The 16,058-nt window shown below is 40.6% G+C and overlaps 1 protein-coding gene across 1 annotated transcript in view; it reads right to left on the bottom strand.

Moving 5' to 3' along the window:
- Window positions 1-284: 284 nt before the first annotated feature.
- RAB2A (RAB2A, member RAS oncogene family) overlaps window positions 285-16,058 on the bottom strand; it is a 65,127-nt gene continuing 49,353 nt past the window's right edge. The window contains exons 7-8 of the mRNA XM_052651467.1: window positions 3,614-3,682; window positions 285-1,603 (exon numbers count right to left, since the gene is read on the bottom strand). Coding sequence (XP_052507427.1) covers window positions 1,508-1,603; window positions 3,614-3,682 — 165 coding nt within the window. The 3' untranslated portion in view covers window positions 285-1,507. The remainder of the gene's footprint in view (window positions 1,604-3,613; window positions 3,683-16,058) is intronic.

Below are 16,058 nucleotides of genomic sequence, written 5' to 3'. Positions count from 1 at the left end.
ATCTTCCGGAAAGACGGGCAGAAAGCTAAAGTCAGTGAGTAGATTGAAAATAGCTGCTTTCATTCTTAAAAATACTTGCTTATATATGTCATCAATAACAAAGAATTTTAATACTGTTGAGAAGATTTTTATCACATTCTAGCAAAATTTTTAAAAAGGGTAGTGTTAAAACATTCTGACCCTTTAAAAAAATATGCTTAAATACACATCAAAGCTGCGGATGGACTAAAAAATTAACTTCTAAAAAAGGATGTGGTCATAATAAAAAAAAAGGAACATTTTTATACATAGGATTTTATTTTGCACTGCTATAACAATTTCATTATAGACCAAGGGAGATAAAAGAAAAAGGGTAAAACCACCACACTGAGTAAATTACTAAAGCTTTTCTACATTTAACAGGATTTTCCATCTGGTAGATTTATTGTCATATCCCCTTCAAAACAGACAAGATGCTTACCATATTTTAAAGATTATAGGTTGCCACTGAAAGAAAAATTTTACACATTTCACTGTACATCAAGGTTGAAAAACTGTCCTGCATGAAAAATATACTTAGAAATCATGTGAATAAAAGGAAAAGAAAACATTATTGTTGAAAGAAAGGTTAAAGTCCTCGCAACGTGCCATCTACACACGGACACTCGTTCCTCCTGCAGTCGCTCAGGGGGAGGAGTCCTTGCTTCTGTGCAGCTCTCTCATCATACTGTGTTCCTACCCAATGGGATACATTAAGGCAAACAAATCCTTCTCTGAAGAGGTCTTACAGAAACTGTGGACAAATAGCAAACTTTTGGCATCAAAACAGGTTAACACATACACAGCCTTTAGTAATAATGTACATTTAAGCATATTTCTCTTCGACTAGGGACAAGGAAAAATGAACATGCTTGTTAACAATGTCAAAAAGTTTTAAAATTCAGTGTCCAAGCAATTCCTAAAGATGCTTCTGTAGTTTTAAGCTCTAAACAGTATAGAATTTATGCAAATGCATTAAAGAATTCAAGCTTGGCAAATTACACCCAAGCAGGTTATTAAACTATATATACAGAAAGTAAATGATAAATACAGAATTAAAAGAGTCCTTCTGTTTTCCTTAGAGCCTTGAAAACTGACAAACTTTTGAGGACAGTTCTATAATATTAAACATTAGGTAACCACGAGTGTGGGGAAACCTAACTCCACAAACTGATTTAAAACTCAGGATGACTCTGTAGTGTTTCATACAATTCAGTTTGTAGGTAGGGGCACGAGACAACATTTAACAAAAATAATCACATCAATTGACCTAGAAATCAAATGCAAATAGATATGAATACAATCTCCAAAATCTGTCTTTTTAAGTGAACATTAACCATTTATTCAAAGTTATACAAGAATTTGAAGGATTAAAGTCTTCTGTGACATAAAGCCATTTCAAACAGTTTCATGTCTCAGCTGAGCAGGAGGAGAGGGTGAAAGGATAGGTGAGCAGCCCCTTTAGGGCAGCAAGACCGTATAAACAGACTCAACAGCAGCCTCCGCCGGCCTGCTGTCCTCCCTGACTGCCTGCGTGTGTGGCATTGGTAGCAGCATGCTGAGGGCCAATTTTAATGCCATTTGCCTGCAATAAAAGAGAAAAGGATAATATAAAGGTCAAGTTTAAGAAATCCTTTGGTTTCTTAATGGTACAATATTACCAAACAACTAAAATATATTTTTAAAACACACCTATTAAGCAAATTTCTGGCAACAATTAAGACACTATCTCTCAGGGAATGTTTCTTTCTTTTAAAGCAATACTGTGGAAATATTCCTGAAGACTATTCCTTATCACGGTCAGGTACTAGGTTAACAGAAACCGGAGTGCTGCTTTTAAGGGAATTCTCACAATGGAGAGACTGTTTAAAACAAAAGCATTAAAGGAGGAAAATGTGCAAATCTTAGGCCGCTCCCACACAGCGGACCTTTCCTCTAGACAGCGTTTCTGCTCCATGTTGAATCAGCTGTACAGGCTAAGGGCATATGAGTGTTCTGTGTCATCAATAATTTCTATGATCCCCAAAGACATGGCAGCTTGCCAGGAACCCACACACAGAGTGGTTCTTTCATTCATCAAACTCACACTTATGTCTTAACCCTCACTCCCTCAAGTGGATTTTACCTAAAAATACAACGCACGGAGAAAAGTAATACAGTAGCTTCAGAAATTAAGCTCTTAAGGAAACTTGACGTCACAGTAAATCTCAGATTTATAGTGCTTGGCAGTTGTTCTGCAACAGTAGTAGCCTTGGGGTTTCTGGCACTGGCTCAGTATTGACAGCAGCTGATGTGGTTTCTTTTCGCTCTTTTGACTCCTCTTTAATAAAAAGCATGCCCTATGGCTCATTGGTTTTGCCCCCTCTGGGCTGGTAGCAACTTCTTGAGGAATCAAGGAGTCAGACTTGGCAGTAGGCCAAATAAATCGCACGGCCTGTTGGCTCCTGACAGCACGTTACAATCAAAGCCGCACCAGGCACAGTAAAGCAGTCAGCTACTATATGAAACCAGACAGACACAATGAACGTGCCCTTTTTCATAGGGGTCCAATTACTGTTCAATTTATACGGCATTACTCTCTGAACGGTGTCACCGCGAAATTAACTCAAGATCTACTGCCATAGAAACTTTATCACTACAGATTAAACTTTATCACTACAGATTAAAAGAAATCGAAAAACCAAGTACTTTTTGGAAACCTTGGGTGAACTGTTGCTTGTGTTAGCAAAGAACACTGAGGCAAATAAAAAGAGCCTCTTGCATCCTGGCCAAGAGAGACACACATATAATGTCCTCCCAACACAGGGCCTTCCTCACTGCACCTGGGGGAGGTAGAAAGGGTTTTCTCTCGGAAACAAGAAAACCTAACATGGACTGGCAAAAACATTTATGTAAAAGTAAATAATATACCCTGTTCACATAAAAATTCTAAAATAAGGATAAATGCATAGTGGGGATTTAGGTCAAAATAATGGCTTTTGGTAAACACTCTGAATTATTTGCTTCAAACTTTTAATATTTTATCCTAATCATCTTGATCAAATCTGGCTCAGAATAATTTTACGAAGAGAGAAAAGAAAAGCTACCCACAAAAACGAAACAACCAGCGCCAACTGCCAATTACATGTATTAACTTGGTCTCCTGAAAACACGCTATGCTGAACTGGGAGTAATTTCCAAATTGGGCATTTCCCTCTTCCGCACCAGACAACAGAGAGAGCATCCTGCGCTAGGAACACTGCACATGCACATTTACACACTAGGAAATTATTCCCCAAGGCAGGCGACACCATATGGATGTGTGGATCAAAGTGGATTTTCTTCTCTTTGGAGGATTTCTATTATTTCGCACTGCTTGCAATAAATGGATAGGGTCACTTACTTTAATCTGTTTTCATAGATAAACTGATGCTTTACAAAACATAAAGATTCATCTATTAAACAACACATAACAAACTTTCAATTACATGATTATAAACTAATGTTTAACTGACAGCATAGATCCATTTTAGGAATTTTTAAAAATATAAATTCTTGACTCCAAGTAATTAAAATTCAATTATAGATTAATTATTAGCCAATTATATGTTTATACCTCATTATTAATGTCAAAGACTCCTTCTTGGATTTTTTCATAAATTTCTTTTGCTGTATTAATAAATGCCTGAAATATAAGATAGAGAAGTTAATTTATTTAAAACCACATAGTAAAAGAACATTATATAAAAAGGTCTATAAAATATCACAATGTTCAACATAAGAAAATCAACCAATGTAACACATCATATTAATAAAGGACAAAAATCATATGGTTGTTTTAATAGATGCAAAAAAAGCATTTGACAAAATCCAACACCTTTTCACAATAAAAGCATTCAACAACCTAGATATTGAAGGGGACTTCCTTAACCCGATAAGCCATATCTAAGAAAACCCAGAGCCAGTATCAGACCCAGTGATGAAGTGTGAAAGCCTCGCCTAAGATTCAGAACAAGATGAAGATGTGTGGGAACTAACACAATCAGTCATAAAGTAGAAACAACACACCTGTTCACCAGCTGGTGAATGAAAACCAAAACGTGGTGCAACTCATACAATGGAATAATATTCAGCCCTAAAAATATAAAGAACTGATTCATGAGACAAGGTGGATGAACTTTGTGAAGTAAAGTAAGCCCAATATGAGAGGTCACATAATACAATTCCATTTACGTGAAACGTGCAGAAGAGGTCAATCCACAAAAGGAAAACAATTATTGGCTGCCAGGGATTATGGGAAGGGAGGAATGGAGTGATGAAAATATTCTGGAAGACAGTGGAGATGGTCGCATGACTCTGAACATACTAAAATCCACTGAATCATACCCTTTAAAAAAGGGTGAATTTTATGATATGTGAATTATATTTCAAAAGAAAAAAAAATCATGGCTGGGGAAAGGGGAGACCAAAACGTAAGAACAGCGCACATGTGAAAAACACATCAACTAGATAAGCTGCACAGACACCCATGATGTAACCAGCTTATTCTTGGAGGTCACTGTTCCACATAGGATCCTGTTTGCCTGACAATGTGTTACTTAACATACAGTTCAGGGGGGAAAGGATCAAAGGGTGCTTATTATAAAGAGATAAAGGCAGTTCAACTTCTATGTCATGTTGAATCAAGTTTCATCCTTTTCCCACATAGCATACTACTAAATTAATTCAGGAACAGCTTACATTTATGTTAAGATAATAAGATATTTTACACATTATTCCCAGTGCTACAGAAGATGTATACAAACTCAGCTTTTAAACCACCAGATTTGAGAGGTAATAGTGTTATTATATTCAATTAGCATTCTATGAAAATTCATAAAAGAAGGTTGTTCTCCACTACTACTGATACAGACAATTCAAAATTTAAAAAGTAAACAGGTCCATGGAGCAGAACACATCATACCTTCCGTCTTTTCTACGCTGGCAACAACTGACTGCTGAACTTGCCACCAGAGCTTTTGTTTCCTAATTAACAGGACTGATATGTTTTCACCTTTAAAGGCCTTACAGCTCCCCAGAGTAATCAATCTCCTGCAGCTCAATTACTGCACCAAGAACACACCAGTCGGTGTCGGGACGTGCGCGACAGTGGCGGAGGCACAGAGGTATGAATATGCATCAGCTCTAAGTGGCTGATCGAATCATCAGAGAGGGTCATGAGAACTTGCAGCAAAATAATGAGAAGAATTAATCACTGCAGATTCACAAGGCACTCAGGAAGCCAATGTGCTTTTCATGTGTGCACACTGGAGTTAAAGTGAAGGAGCAATTGGCTTTCAGCCAACTATGAATTGATTCACATTCCTCAAAATGGAGGTTATCCTTATAAGTAAGGGAAAACCTAACTCTATTTCCAATAACATGTCAATTACAGTGATGGCTGGGCTAACTAAACATTAAAAGTCAACAGATTCATAAATTCACAGGGTTATAATCCTCTTCAGGGGCACCCACACTGTGTACGTTTCATTAGAATATCAGACAGAACTACAAGGTCGCATAAATGAGCTATAACTTCATATAAACAAGGATTTTTATTATGAAAATCACTACATGTGCCGATGGATGTAAATAAATTGACTTTTTTGCCAATCTGTTGATGAATTTACTTAAAAAACTGGCTTAAGAAAGCTACATTTTTATTTATGCTAAATTTTCTAAATCACTATTAATTTTATCATTTAAACAGTACATTAAGCAAGCATCTTCAAGAATAGTTGTACCCAGTAGACGTAGGATGTATTTTATATCTGAAAGATATGCAATTAACTCAATTGTAATTAAATATAACAGTTATCTTTTATAATTCCTATCATCTCAATGAAATGCTATTTGGACAATACTACATTTACTTGTCGTCCAACTCTGATTACATGTTAAAGACACTGAAATAAAAATATTTCCCACTTCTTCCAGCACATTATAGAGAGGATACTATATAAATGGATCGGTTCATTTACACCATACCAATGATTAATAGTTAATATATATTACTAAGTGATTAATGATTAATTTTAATGATACCTCAAGAGTTTAGAATCAATGTAACAGATGTAGGCAGTAGTATACCTCTTTTATGCACTGAAATTGACTTCCCAAATATAATGACACACTAACAAAATACTGTTAAGGTTTAGTAGCGATAAAACTTTTAAGAGAAGAGCCTTGCCTGTCACAGACAGTAACTGTCCACTAAAGCTGCAAAGCATTTCAAAACTCAGAAAGACAACAGATACATTATCTGTTATAATAATTGACTAGAATTTTCTTTCATTGCTCATTTCACTCTAGTCACTAAAAATCAATCTCCATAAATATTTTCCTTTTTTTGCTGGAGGATAATTGCTTTACACTGCTCCTGCTGTACAGCAGTGTGAATCAGCTGTATGTATACACATATCTTCTCCCTCTTGAACCTCCCTCCATCCCCTATCCCACCCCTTCATATATATATTTTTAAGGAACAGATGTAATAGTGTGAAATACCTCTAGAACATAGAAAAAATCGAAGTAATTAAAATTAAATCATTACAAAGCCTTTATACCAGGCTCATGTTTTGCTTTTTTTTTTTCGGTTGCACTGCATTGCATGCATGATCTTAGTTTCCTGACCAGGGATTGAACTCGGGGCCCCGGCAGTGAACGGGCCAAGTCCTAACCACAGGTCCACCAGGGAATTCCCTAAAGCTTATGCTTTAATAGGACAGTCTTAAATTGAAATTCCTTCCAATTTTAGACATCATTTTAACTAGTTTTACTTCTTCTATTCCCCAGGCTACCGAAGCAAATTATGAAAAGGAGGGGAAAGAAGACCGGGAAAGCGAACAAGTGAGAAGCGTGTATCTTGAGTGGCCGGTGGGGATGTGCACGCACAGCATCGGGGACCGAGCCAGGCTCTGGACTGGCTGCGGAGCCGTGGGCCTGTGCAGACCAGGCTCACCGCTCCTGAGGGGAGAGGGCACCTGTTGACCAAGATAGCCCAAGTCATCAAGGAGAAAGAGGCTCAGGATTTGCTGTTTAACGTAAAACAAAACACATTTTTGAAATGCCTTCATCATTCTTACAGATTTCAACGTTACCAGGGAAAGACTGTGTAACAATTAACTTATCTGGAATAGTTATTTCCTTACTCTCAGAAAAATGAAGCAAGATGATGGCAGAACTCCAGAAAATTTTCAGCACTAGTTAATTAACATAATACTTTGAAAATATGACATCCTAAAGATCATTGCAGCTTTCTGCAACACATTAAGTCAGAACCACAAATGTTACATTCATCTCTATTCCATGTTTCAAATAGTCAAATCTGAATAAATAGGTTACAGGACAGGAAAAAACACCCTGCTGAGAAACTGATGTGAAAGGATTTCATTAGGCCTGTGAGACAACCCAGGCACATCCATGGTTAAGAAGTATAAACAGATTTCCTCGCAGCCAACCTACCCTGGCGAGGCCTGGCCTCCCATGCAGGGCCTACGCTGGCACCTGAAGCCCAACTCTCTCCGTTTCCCATTAGCTCTCCACTCTGCTCTCTTTAATTAATTGCCATGTCCAGTTCCTTACCTTTATTAGCCATTAACTGCCTTCCACTTCAGACACTGATCTTTCAACCCCTGGCAGTAGTTACCTGAGTGATGCTTGATAATACCCTGCCTTACTGAGGTTAAGTTTTCAGGGACTTCTACAGCACAAATTAAAATACACATAACCCCAAGAAATAAAGCGTATATCCCACCTACCACCTGGCCTTTATCTAAGGGTACCTACTCCATTGTTGACTGAGCTGGTACTTCTAGGGGTATGGATGAAAGGTTCGGGGATAAGGATGATGTAGATAGATCCTACTGCTGCTGAACTGAACCAGTTTAGTCAAAAGGATCTCAGCATGAGTGCTGATATTTCAGCTGCAGATGCAGGAAACGTAAACCCTCTGCCCTGACTGACAGAGGGAGGGTGTGTGCAGGGCAGGATGGGGGTAGGGCCGGCTGTGGACAGTGCACCCAGAGTGCCTTCTCAGCCAACAACAGGGAGCACAAAGGGGAACACAGAATCATGGTTTGTTTTTACTAGGGATTTTACAGTTTTTAAGGCAAAATATTGAAAATAAATTGTCTACAAGAGTAACATTTAAATTACTTCCTTGTGTAACATGCTGCCACCTGGTGGCTAGATAAAAGTTACAGCATCTGTTAGGTGAGAATTCAAAATAAATAGAAGTACCTCAGTTTTACTGAGACATCTAGAATAGATGTAAAGAGCAAAGTGTCCTGTAAAATAAGCTACTCTTTGGTTCTCCCTGAGAACTGGGAAAAGGAACTAGAGTGTTGCTGAATTCTCACCTCCATTGCTTAATCAATGCCATGGACAATACTGGTGTTGACTTGCCAAAGCTTCTATTAACCCATATTTACCAAGTATTTACTGTATGGGCCGGTTACTATGCTAAGTGATTTACACAGGCTCTCATTATTTCTGAAAAGAAGTTCAAAGTATGTATAAAAATGAGGAAGTTAATTTTGTCGGTTGAATCTGTACCTGTAAGCTTGTTAGCAGGACAGAACGTGGGGCTCTGAACCAGGCTTGGGGTTGGGGGGTCAAAGGCCAGTGTCGCCTCTTACCACATGCAACCTCTCTGTAAAATGGGGGCCACAATGATGCCTACGCCACAGACTTGTTGGAGGAAGAAGGTTAAGCACTGAGACCAGTGCTTGGCTTGTAGGTAGACCTTGACGCAGCTCCCACCACCATAAGGATATGAGGGCAAGGGATAGCTATGGGAACCATAGGAGCAGCAGGTACATAGGAGCAGAACCCCCAGTGAATTAAAACATCCTGATTAAATAAAACTAAGTATCAAAAGGTAAACTAGCAACACATAATGTGTACACAGTGAGCCCTCCAGAAGAAAGTGCATTGAGATAAGACTTTGATATTATGCAGAGATAGGACAGTCTTGTGAAAAGGATATCTAGAATTCAAGATGGGGCAGTTTACACATGAAGCTTCTTCAAATTCTGTGACTGATTCTACCTGCTTTAGCTTCAAGGGGAGAGGCCTCCCACACACAATAACTCCTAACGTGTTTCACGGACACCCTCCACAGGGGCCACCCCTGGGGGGATGAGTGAGGAAGGAGGCGGCCACTGGCAGGAGAACCAGGGCACAGCCCCTACTCCACAGTAGAGCCATTCTGCTCTTTCTTCTTTCATCTAGCTTCCTGTGTTGTATTAGAAGAGAGAACAGCTGCTGAATCTACTGACCTGTAATAATTCTCACTGTACAAACACCACAGACTGAGTTGCAAAAGGAGAAATGACTTGCCCAAGAACAGGCAGGCAACACTGGAGCAGAAGCAGGATGAAGATCCTGCCCACATTTATCCTCTTTTTATTAGGATTTTTTATCTTCAATACAACTCAAAGGAATTTTAATTTATTTTGCTTATGTGGCCATTACAACTGAACATAAAAAGCACACACTTCTCATATCCTTTAAAAAAAACTTCTAGCTAGCTAGAAGTTGTTTTGGATGGCTAAGTTTGTTTCCGTGTTACTTATAACACAGAGATATATTCTGTGGTTAATTTAGTTCTTCCATTCAACAAGCACGCTGAACACCTGATTGATACCCGGCACTGAGCATGCAGTCGCATCCTCAGGTACATGCACGTTTTGATCTCAAGGATGTGGCAACACAGGACAGATGTGAACCCAAGACTGGAACACAGCCCAGACACTTCCAAAGCAGTTGTTTAGAAGGGTAATGTGGCATGACTGCTTCTACTGGTAAAAAAAAAAACAAACTGTCCAGAGAAAGCCCTGTGAACGAAGGCCTGAAGGATAGGTAAGCTCCCACTCATATATTAGAAAAATCAGGGGAGGAAAGAGCACCCTGGACAGAGGGGCAGGTTTTAAGCTTAGTTAACGTGGAAGCTGGGTACAGTGAGCCATGGGAGATGAGGATAAAGAGGTGCCCAGGGAACTCTGAAAAGGGATGAAGTCTGGGGACAAAATCAGAGGGTAGCTTAGAGGAGGAGTTAAGAGGAGGCAAGGCTGGTGACAGGAAGGCCAGTAAGGAGTTTAGGACAATAATCAAGGTAAGAGGTGAAGGCCTGACAAATTGTAACAGCGGCAACCAGAATAGAAAGCAAAGAACAAACTTAGTATCTCCTCTGGAGAAATTAACAGGACTTGATAAAGAACAGGGATAAGATGATAAGATGTTTAAGGATGACTCCATCTTTGGCTTAAGTGACTGAGATGGAAGGGTATGTCGTGATTCAGGTTTTAAGGAGGGAATGTAAAGTTTATTTCAGACACATGGAACTCTGCCGCTGATGGGGAAGCCTTGAGAGCTGGTGATCTATAGAGTCGTGTGAATGTTTAAGTGTGTGACATGCACACAGCAGCATGACTGTCTTCAGAAATGTCTAGCTTCCCTGGTTTAGAAGCAGAGAAAATGGATGTTAACTTTGAAAAGTTAGTCTGGTTCTGATCATTCCTGAAGTTCCCTAGGATGATGGCCAAACAGGGGGTGGGGAGTGGAGTGGGGGTGGGGGTGGGGGAAAGAGGAGAAACCTTCTAATCTTTGGAAGAGAGCAGTAAACATTTATTACACTAAATCCCCCTAGAGGGATGCTGGAAACTTGCTAAGGTCAGGTCAGATCTACAGTGAAAAGCCCTGTGGAGAGCACATCATTCGAAATGCCAGGCTGGATGAAGCACAAGCTGGAATCAAGACTGCTGGGAGAACTATCAATAACCTCAGATATGCAGATGACACCACCCTTATGGCAGAAGTGGAGAAGAACTAAAGAGCCTCTTGATGAAAATGAAAGAGGAGAGTGGAAAAGTTGGCTTAAAGCTCAACATTCAGAAAACTAAGATCATGGCATCTGGTCCCATCACATCATGGCAAATAGATGCAGAAACAATGGAAACAGTGAGAGACTTTATTTTGGGGGCTCCAAAATCACTGCAGATGGTGATTGCAGCCATGAAATTAAAAGACATTTGCTCCTTGGAAGAAAAGCTATGACCAACCTAGACAGTATATGAAAAAGCAAAGACACTATTTTGCCAACTAAAGTCTATCTAGTCAAAGCTATGGTTTTTCCAGTAGTCATGTATGGATGTGAGAGTTGGACCATAAAGAAAGCTGAGCTCCAAAGAATTGATGCTTTTGAACTGTGGTGTTGGAGAAGACTCTTGAGAGTCCCTTGGACTGCAAGGAGATCAAACCAGTCAATCCTAAAGGAAATCAGTCCTGAATATTCATTGGAAGGACTGATGCTGAAGCTGAAACTCCAATACTTTGGCCACCTGATGTGAATAACTGACTCACTGGAAAAGACCCGGATACTGAGAAAGACTGAAAGCAGGAGGAAAAGGGGACAAGAGAGGATGAGATGGTCAGATGGCATCACTGACTCAATGGACATGAGTTTGAGTAAGCTCTGGGAGTTGGTGATGGACAGGGAAGCCTGGTGTGCTGCAGTCCATGGGGTTGAAAATAGTCGGACACGACTGAGCGACTGAAGTGAACTGAACGGCCCTGTGGAATTCACGACACTGAGTACAGGGCTAAGGGGTCAGCAAACCCCTCAGTTTACACCCACATTCCAGCTCTACGAAACACCTGTTCTACCACTTACAACACAGCCCAAGGCAAGGAAGGTGTCATCTCATTTGGAATTCAGTCTGCAGATCTCCAAGGACCAGGAGCGGACACCAGTATTAACAAGAGGCCTTGAAACGGGTCTTCTTGGTTACTGAAGTCTTATCGTCATGCGCTTCCCCCCAAGACACAGAAATCCACTGATCCTTCAGGTTAGATGGCCTGGCAGATTACTACAACCTGTCTCTGGGTTAGCAGGCTGTATTCTCAGTTATCATCTTGGCTCTTATCTTTAGTACTTTAGCAGCTAAATCAGGAATTTTCAGCCCTGATTTTTCAATAGTTTAAGATATTTTTAATTACTAAACTTTTGCCTCAATTTTTTTCACATTTATGTATTTTTCCTGGTTTCCCACAAATTTCCGATCTTAACTTTAAGCAAAACTGATGAATATAGGGGGAAATCACCCATCAAATGGCTAAGAGACTGGGAAGAATATCTGACACAGTGACAGCAGTTTGACAAATAATATTTCACTGACACCACAGTCACCTTTGGGCCCTAGAGGGAAGGCAATAATGTCAAGTTTTGGTAATTACAACTCTGAGAAAAAGAAATTTTAATGTAGAGAGGAAATACAAAGAAAAAAACAAGGTAGGAATTATAGAAGCAAATATATCACTTCTAGAGCATTTGGACATCTTCAGAAAGTTGGCCTGCTGCTTCTGGGAAGGGGTATTTTCTCTCGCCTGCCGTAATCTTTGAGGCAGTTATTCCTGGGTCTGAAAAGCCCTTTCAAACCACAAAGACTCCAGGAAGCTACCAGAGGGAGCTCCCCATCAAAGGAGAAGCCAGTCTATTCATCAGTGTTTTCAAGAATCTCACAGGTTTTAGAACACTTAGGGCAAAGAAGGTTTTGGACAGAATTCCACCTACAGGTTAACAAGCGGGACCAAAGCAGAAGTTGACTAAAGACTGCAGCGAGGGGAGAAGGGCTAAAGAAATTAAGGAAATACTTAACCATCCACACATTTACCTACTGTGTGGGGGAAAAAATGGTGCTAGATATTTGGAGATGCCAAGATACAAAGATGGTCTAGGTTTTCAAGGACTTCTGTCCTTAGTTGAGCCAACGTGAAAAACCAGAGTCGTGACGGAGTCCTTAGAGTGTGAAGATGAAGCCATGGCCAGAATGACGCAGGAATGAGTAAGCACCGAGAAGCAAGCACATCAGGGGACTGTGTGGAGGGCGGGTGTCGGTGGAGGGGGTGGGCTGTTTGTGCCTGTCCCGTGTCACGGCATTCCATGAGGAGGAAGAAGACTCGATGACATCCTTGGAGGCTCAGGTTGGAAAGGGGGGATTTCCGAGAAAACTTTCTGTGAATGCACTCCCAGTTTAATAAGAAGAGCGAGGAGGGGAGGACTGGCAAATGAAGGGCCTGTCTTCCAAGCCAAGGAGTTTGATTCTGAAGTGGTGGGAAACCACTGGAGGGTTTTAAAAAGCTGGAGAGTGACATTCAATTTTCCTTTTTTAGAAAGGTGTTATAGGCAAGAGTGTGGAGGACTGAAAAATGAAGATGGGGAGTCCAGTTAGGAAGCAATCATAGAAGAGGAGAGTGTGGAGAGATACTCAGATTAATAGGCAGAAATAGTAATACACATGTGGAGAGCAACACATAGTAACTTGAGTGTGAAGAGGCAGGGAAGGGGGTGCTCTGGGACACAGGAAAGGGGACTTCGCAGTCTAGAGGAGAGGAGGGGCAGCAGCAGTGGAGCTGGACACACAGTCTAAGAAGGGTATTCCTGGGTTCAGGTGATAATTTCAACATGGAAATGAAAGACAGTAAAGGAGTCTGGAAGGCACAGATAAAAAGATTATGATATCACGAGCTAAGAGAAAAGACAGGTTATAGAAGAGTGAGTGGTCAGAAGTATCACATACCCCCCAGGGACTGTTAACGTTAAGAAGAGAAAAGTTTTGTTAGGTGAGGCAACTAGGAGGTCCAGCAAGACCCCGGCTGTGTGGCTGAAGTCAGACTGGGAAGCTAGCTCTGGAAAACAATGAGGAAATGGAGTGCGGTGCGCAGGCTGCTCCCTGCAGTGGCTTCCCGCGCAGCGGAGCTCAGAGTCTAGGCCCAGGGCTTCGGCAGCTGCAGCTCTCGGGCTCTGGAACACAGGCTCAGTACACAGACTTAATTGCCCCATGGCACATGCAATCTTCCCAGACCAGGGATCAAACCCGTGTCCCCTGCATTGGCAGGTGGATTCTTATCCATTGTGCTTCCATGAAGTCCCCTTTTTGTGTGATTATAGATGACACTGTATTTTAAATTTTGGTGTTCACTGTAGATATATAGAAATACAGTAGATTTTAAAATATGCCTTGTATACTATGAACTTGCTGCACTAACTTACTAGCTCTAATTTATTTTGTACATCCCTTGGCCAGAGGACTGGAAAAGGTTAGTTTTCATTCCAATCCCAAAGAAGGGCAATGTCAAAGAATGTTCAAACTACCACACAAGTGTATTCATTTCACATGCTAGCAAGGTAATGCTAACAATCCTTCAAGCTAGACTTCAACAGTACATGAACCGAGAACTTCCAGATGTACAAGCTGGAGTTAGAAAAAGCAGAGGAACCAGAGCTACCAGAGATCAAATTGCCAACATCTGTTGGATCAGAGAAAGCAAGGAATTACAGACAAACATGTACTTCTGCTTCACTGACTATTCTAAAGCCTCGGACTGTGGAAAACTTGTAAAGAGATAGGAATACCAGACCACCTTACCTGCTTCCTGAGAAACCTGTATGCAGGTCAAGAAACAACAGTTAGAACCAGACATGGAACAATGGACAGGTTTAAAATTGGGAAAGGAATATATCAAGGCTTCACACTGTCACTCTGCTTATTTAACTTACATGCAGAGTACATCATGCAAAATGCCAAGCTGGATGAATCACAAGCTAGAATCAAGGCTGCCCGGAGAAATATCAACCACCTCAGATATACAGATGATACCACTCTAATGGCAGAAAGCAAAGAGGAACCAAAGAGCCTCGAGGAAGGTGAAAGAGGAAAGTGAAAAAGCTGGCTTAAAATGCAACATTCAAAAAACAAAGATCATGGCATCAGGTCCCATCACTTCACGGCAAACAGATGGGGAAACAATGATGGACTTTATTTTCTTGGGCTCTAAAATCACTGTGGATGGTTGACTGCAGCTATAAAATTAAAAGATGCTTGCTTTTTGGGAGGAAAGCTATGATAAACCCAGACAGCACATTAAAAAGCAGAGACAACACTCTGCCAACAAAGGTTTGTATAGTGAAGCTATAGTTTTCCCAGTAGTTATGCACTATGGAAGAATTGGACCATAAAGAATGCTGAGTGCCAAAGAATTGATGATTTTGAACTGTTGTGCTGGAGAAGACTGTTGAGAGTCCCTTGGACAGCAAAGAGATCAAACCAGTCAATCCTAAAGGAAATCAACCTTGAATTTTCATTGGAAGGACTGATGCTGAAGCTGAAGCTCCAATACTTTCGCCACTTGATGCGAAGAGTCAACTCACTGGAAAAGACCCTGAGGCTGAGAAAGACTGAAGGCAGGAGAAGGGGATGAGGATGAGATAGTTGGATGGCATCAATGAATCAGCGGACATGAGTTTGAGCAAATTCAGGGAGATAGTGAAGGACAAGAGAGCCTGGCGTGCTGCAGGACAAGGGAGCCTGGCGTGCTGCAGTCCAGGGGGTCACAAGGAATCGGACACGACTGAGAGACTGAACAACAAATTATTCTTGGGATTTCTACAGAGATAATCATATCATCCACAAATATAAACAACTTATTCCTTCCTTTCTGAGCTGTATGCCTTTATTTTCATGCCTTTATGCCATGTACTTATATCTTCTGGAAGGAACAAAACAGAAGAACAACACAACTTTCTGGATTGCCACTTACTCCTGAACCCAATCTGAGGTATATGAGGCAAAAATAAACGAAGGGAGGCCCTGATGCGTCATTCCTCAGATCCCAGGGTCTCTAGCTGGTTGGCCGCCTTCTTGCCACCTTTCTGTCTTCTTGTAACTGTTTTACAGATAATGCTCAGAGTTTTAGTTGTACTCAGCAGGAAAAGTAGGTGGAAAGTCAGTCTACTCCATGTTCCCAGATGCAGGAGTCCTTTGGTTATTATTTTCATGTTCAAATGATTTCCTTTGGATCACAGAATGGACTTCCATCTTCTTATTTTATCATGAAACATTTTTAGCTTTTAGGTAAGATCTCACATGTTATATTATGCAATGCTTACCTATGAATCCTTTAAAAATGGAATTTAAAAAGATTATCTCAATATTCTTGGCTTCTGAGAGGCAAATTAATTT

Source organism: Budorcas taxicolor, chromosome 14, assembly GCF_023091745.1.
Source record: "Budorcas taxicolor isolate Tak-1 chromosome 14, Takin1.1, whole genome shotgun sequence".
NCBI lineage: Eukaryota > Metazoa > Chordata > Mammalia > Artiodactyla > Bovidae > Budorcas > Budorcas taxicolor.
Note: the sequence above shows the minus strand (reverse complement) of the source record. Positions and strands in the feature narration are given on the sequence as shown.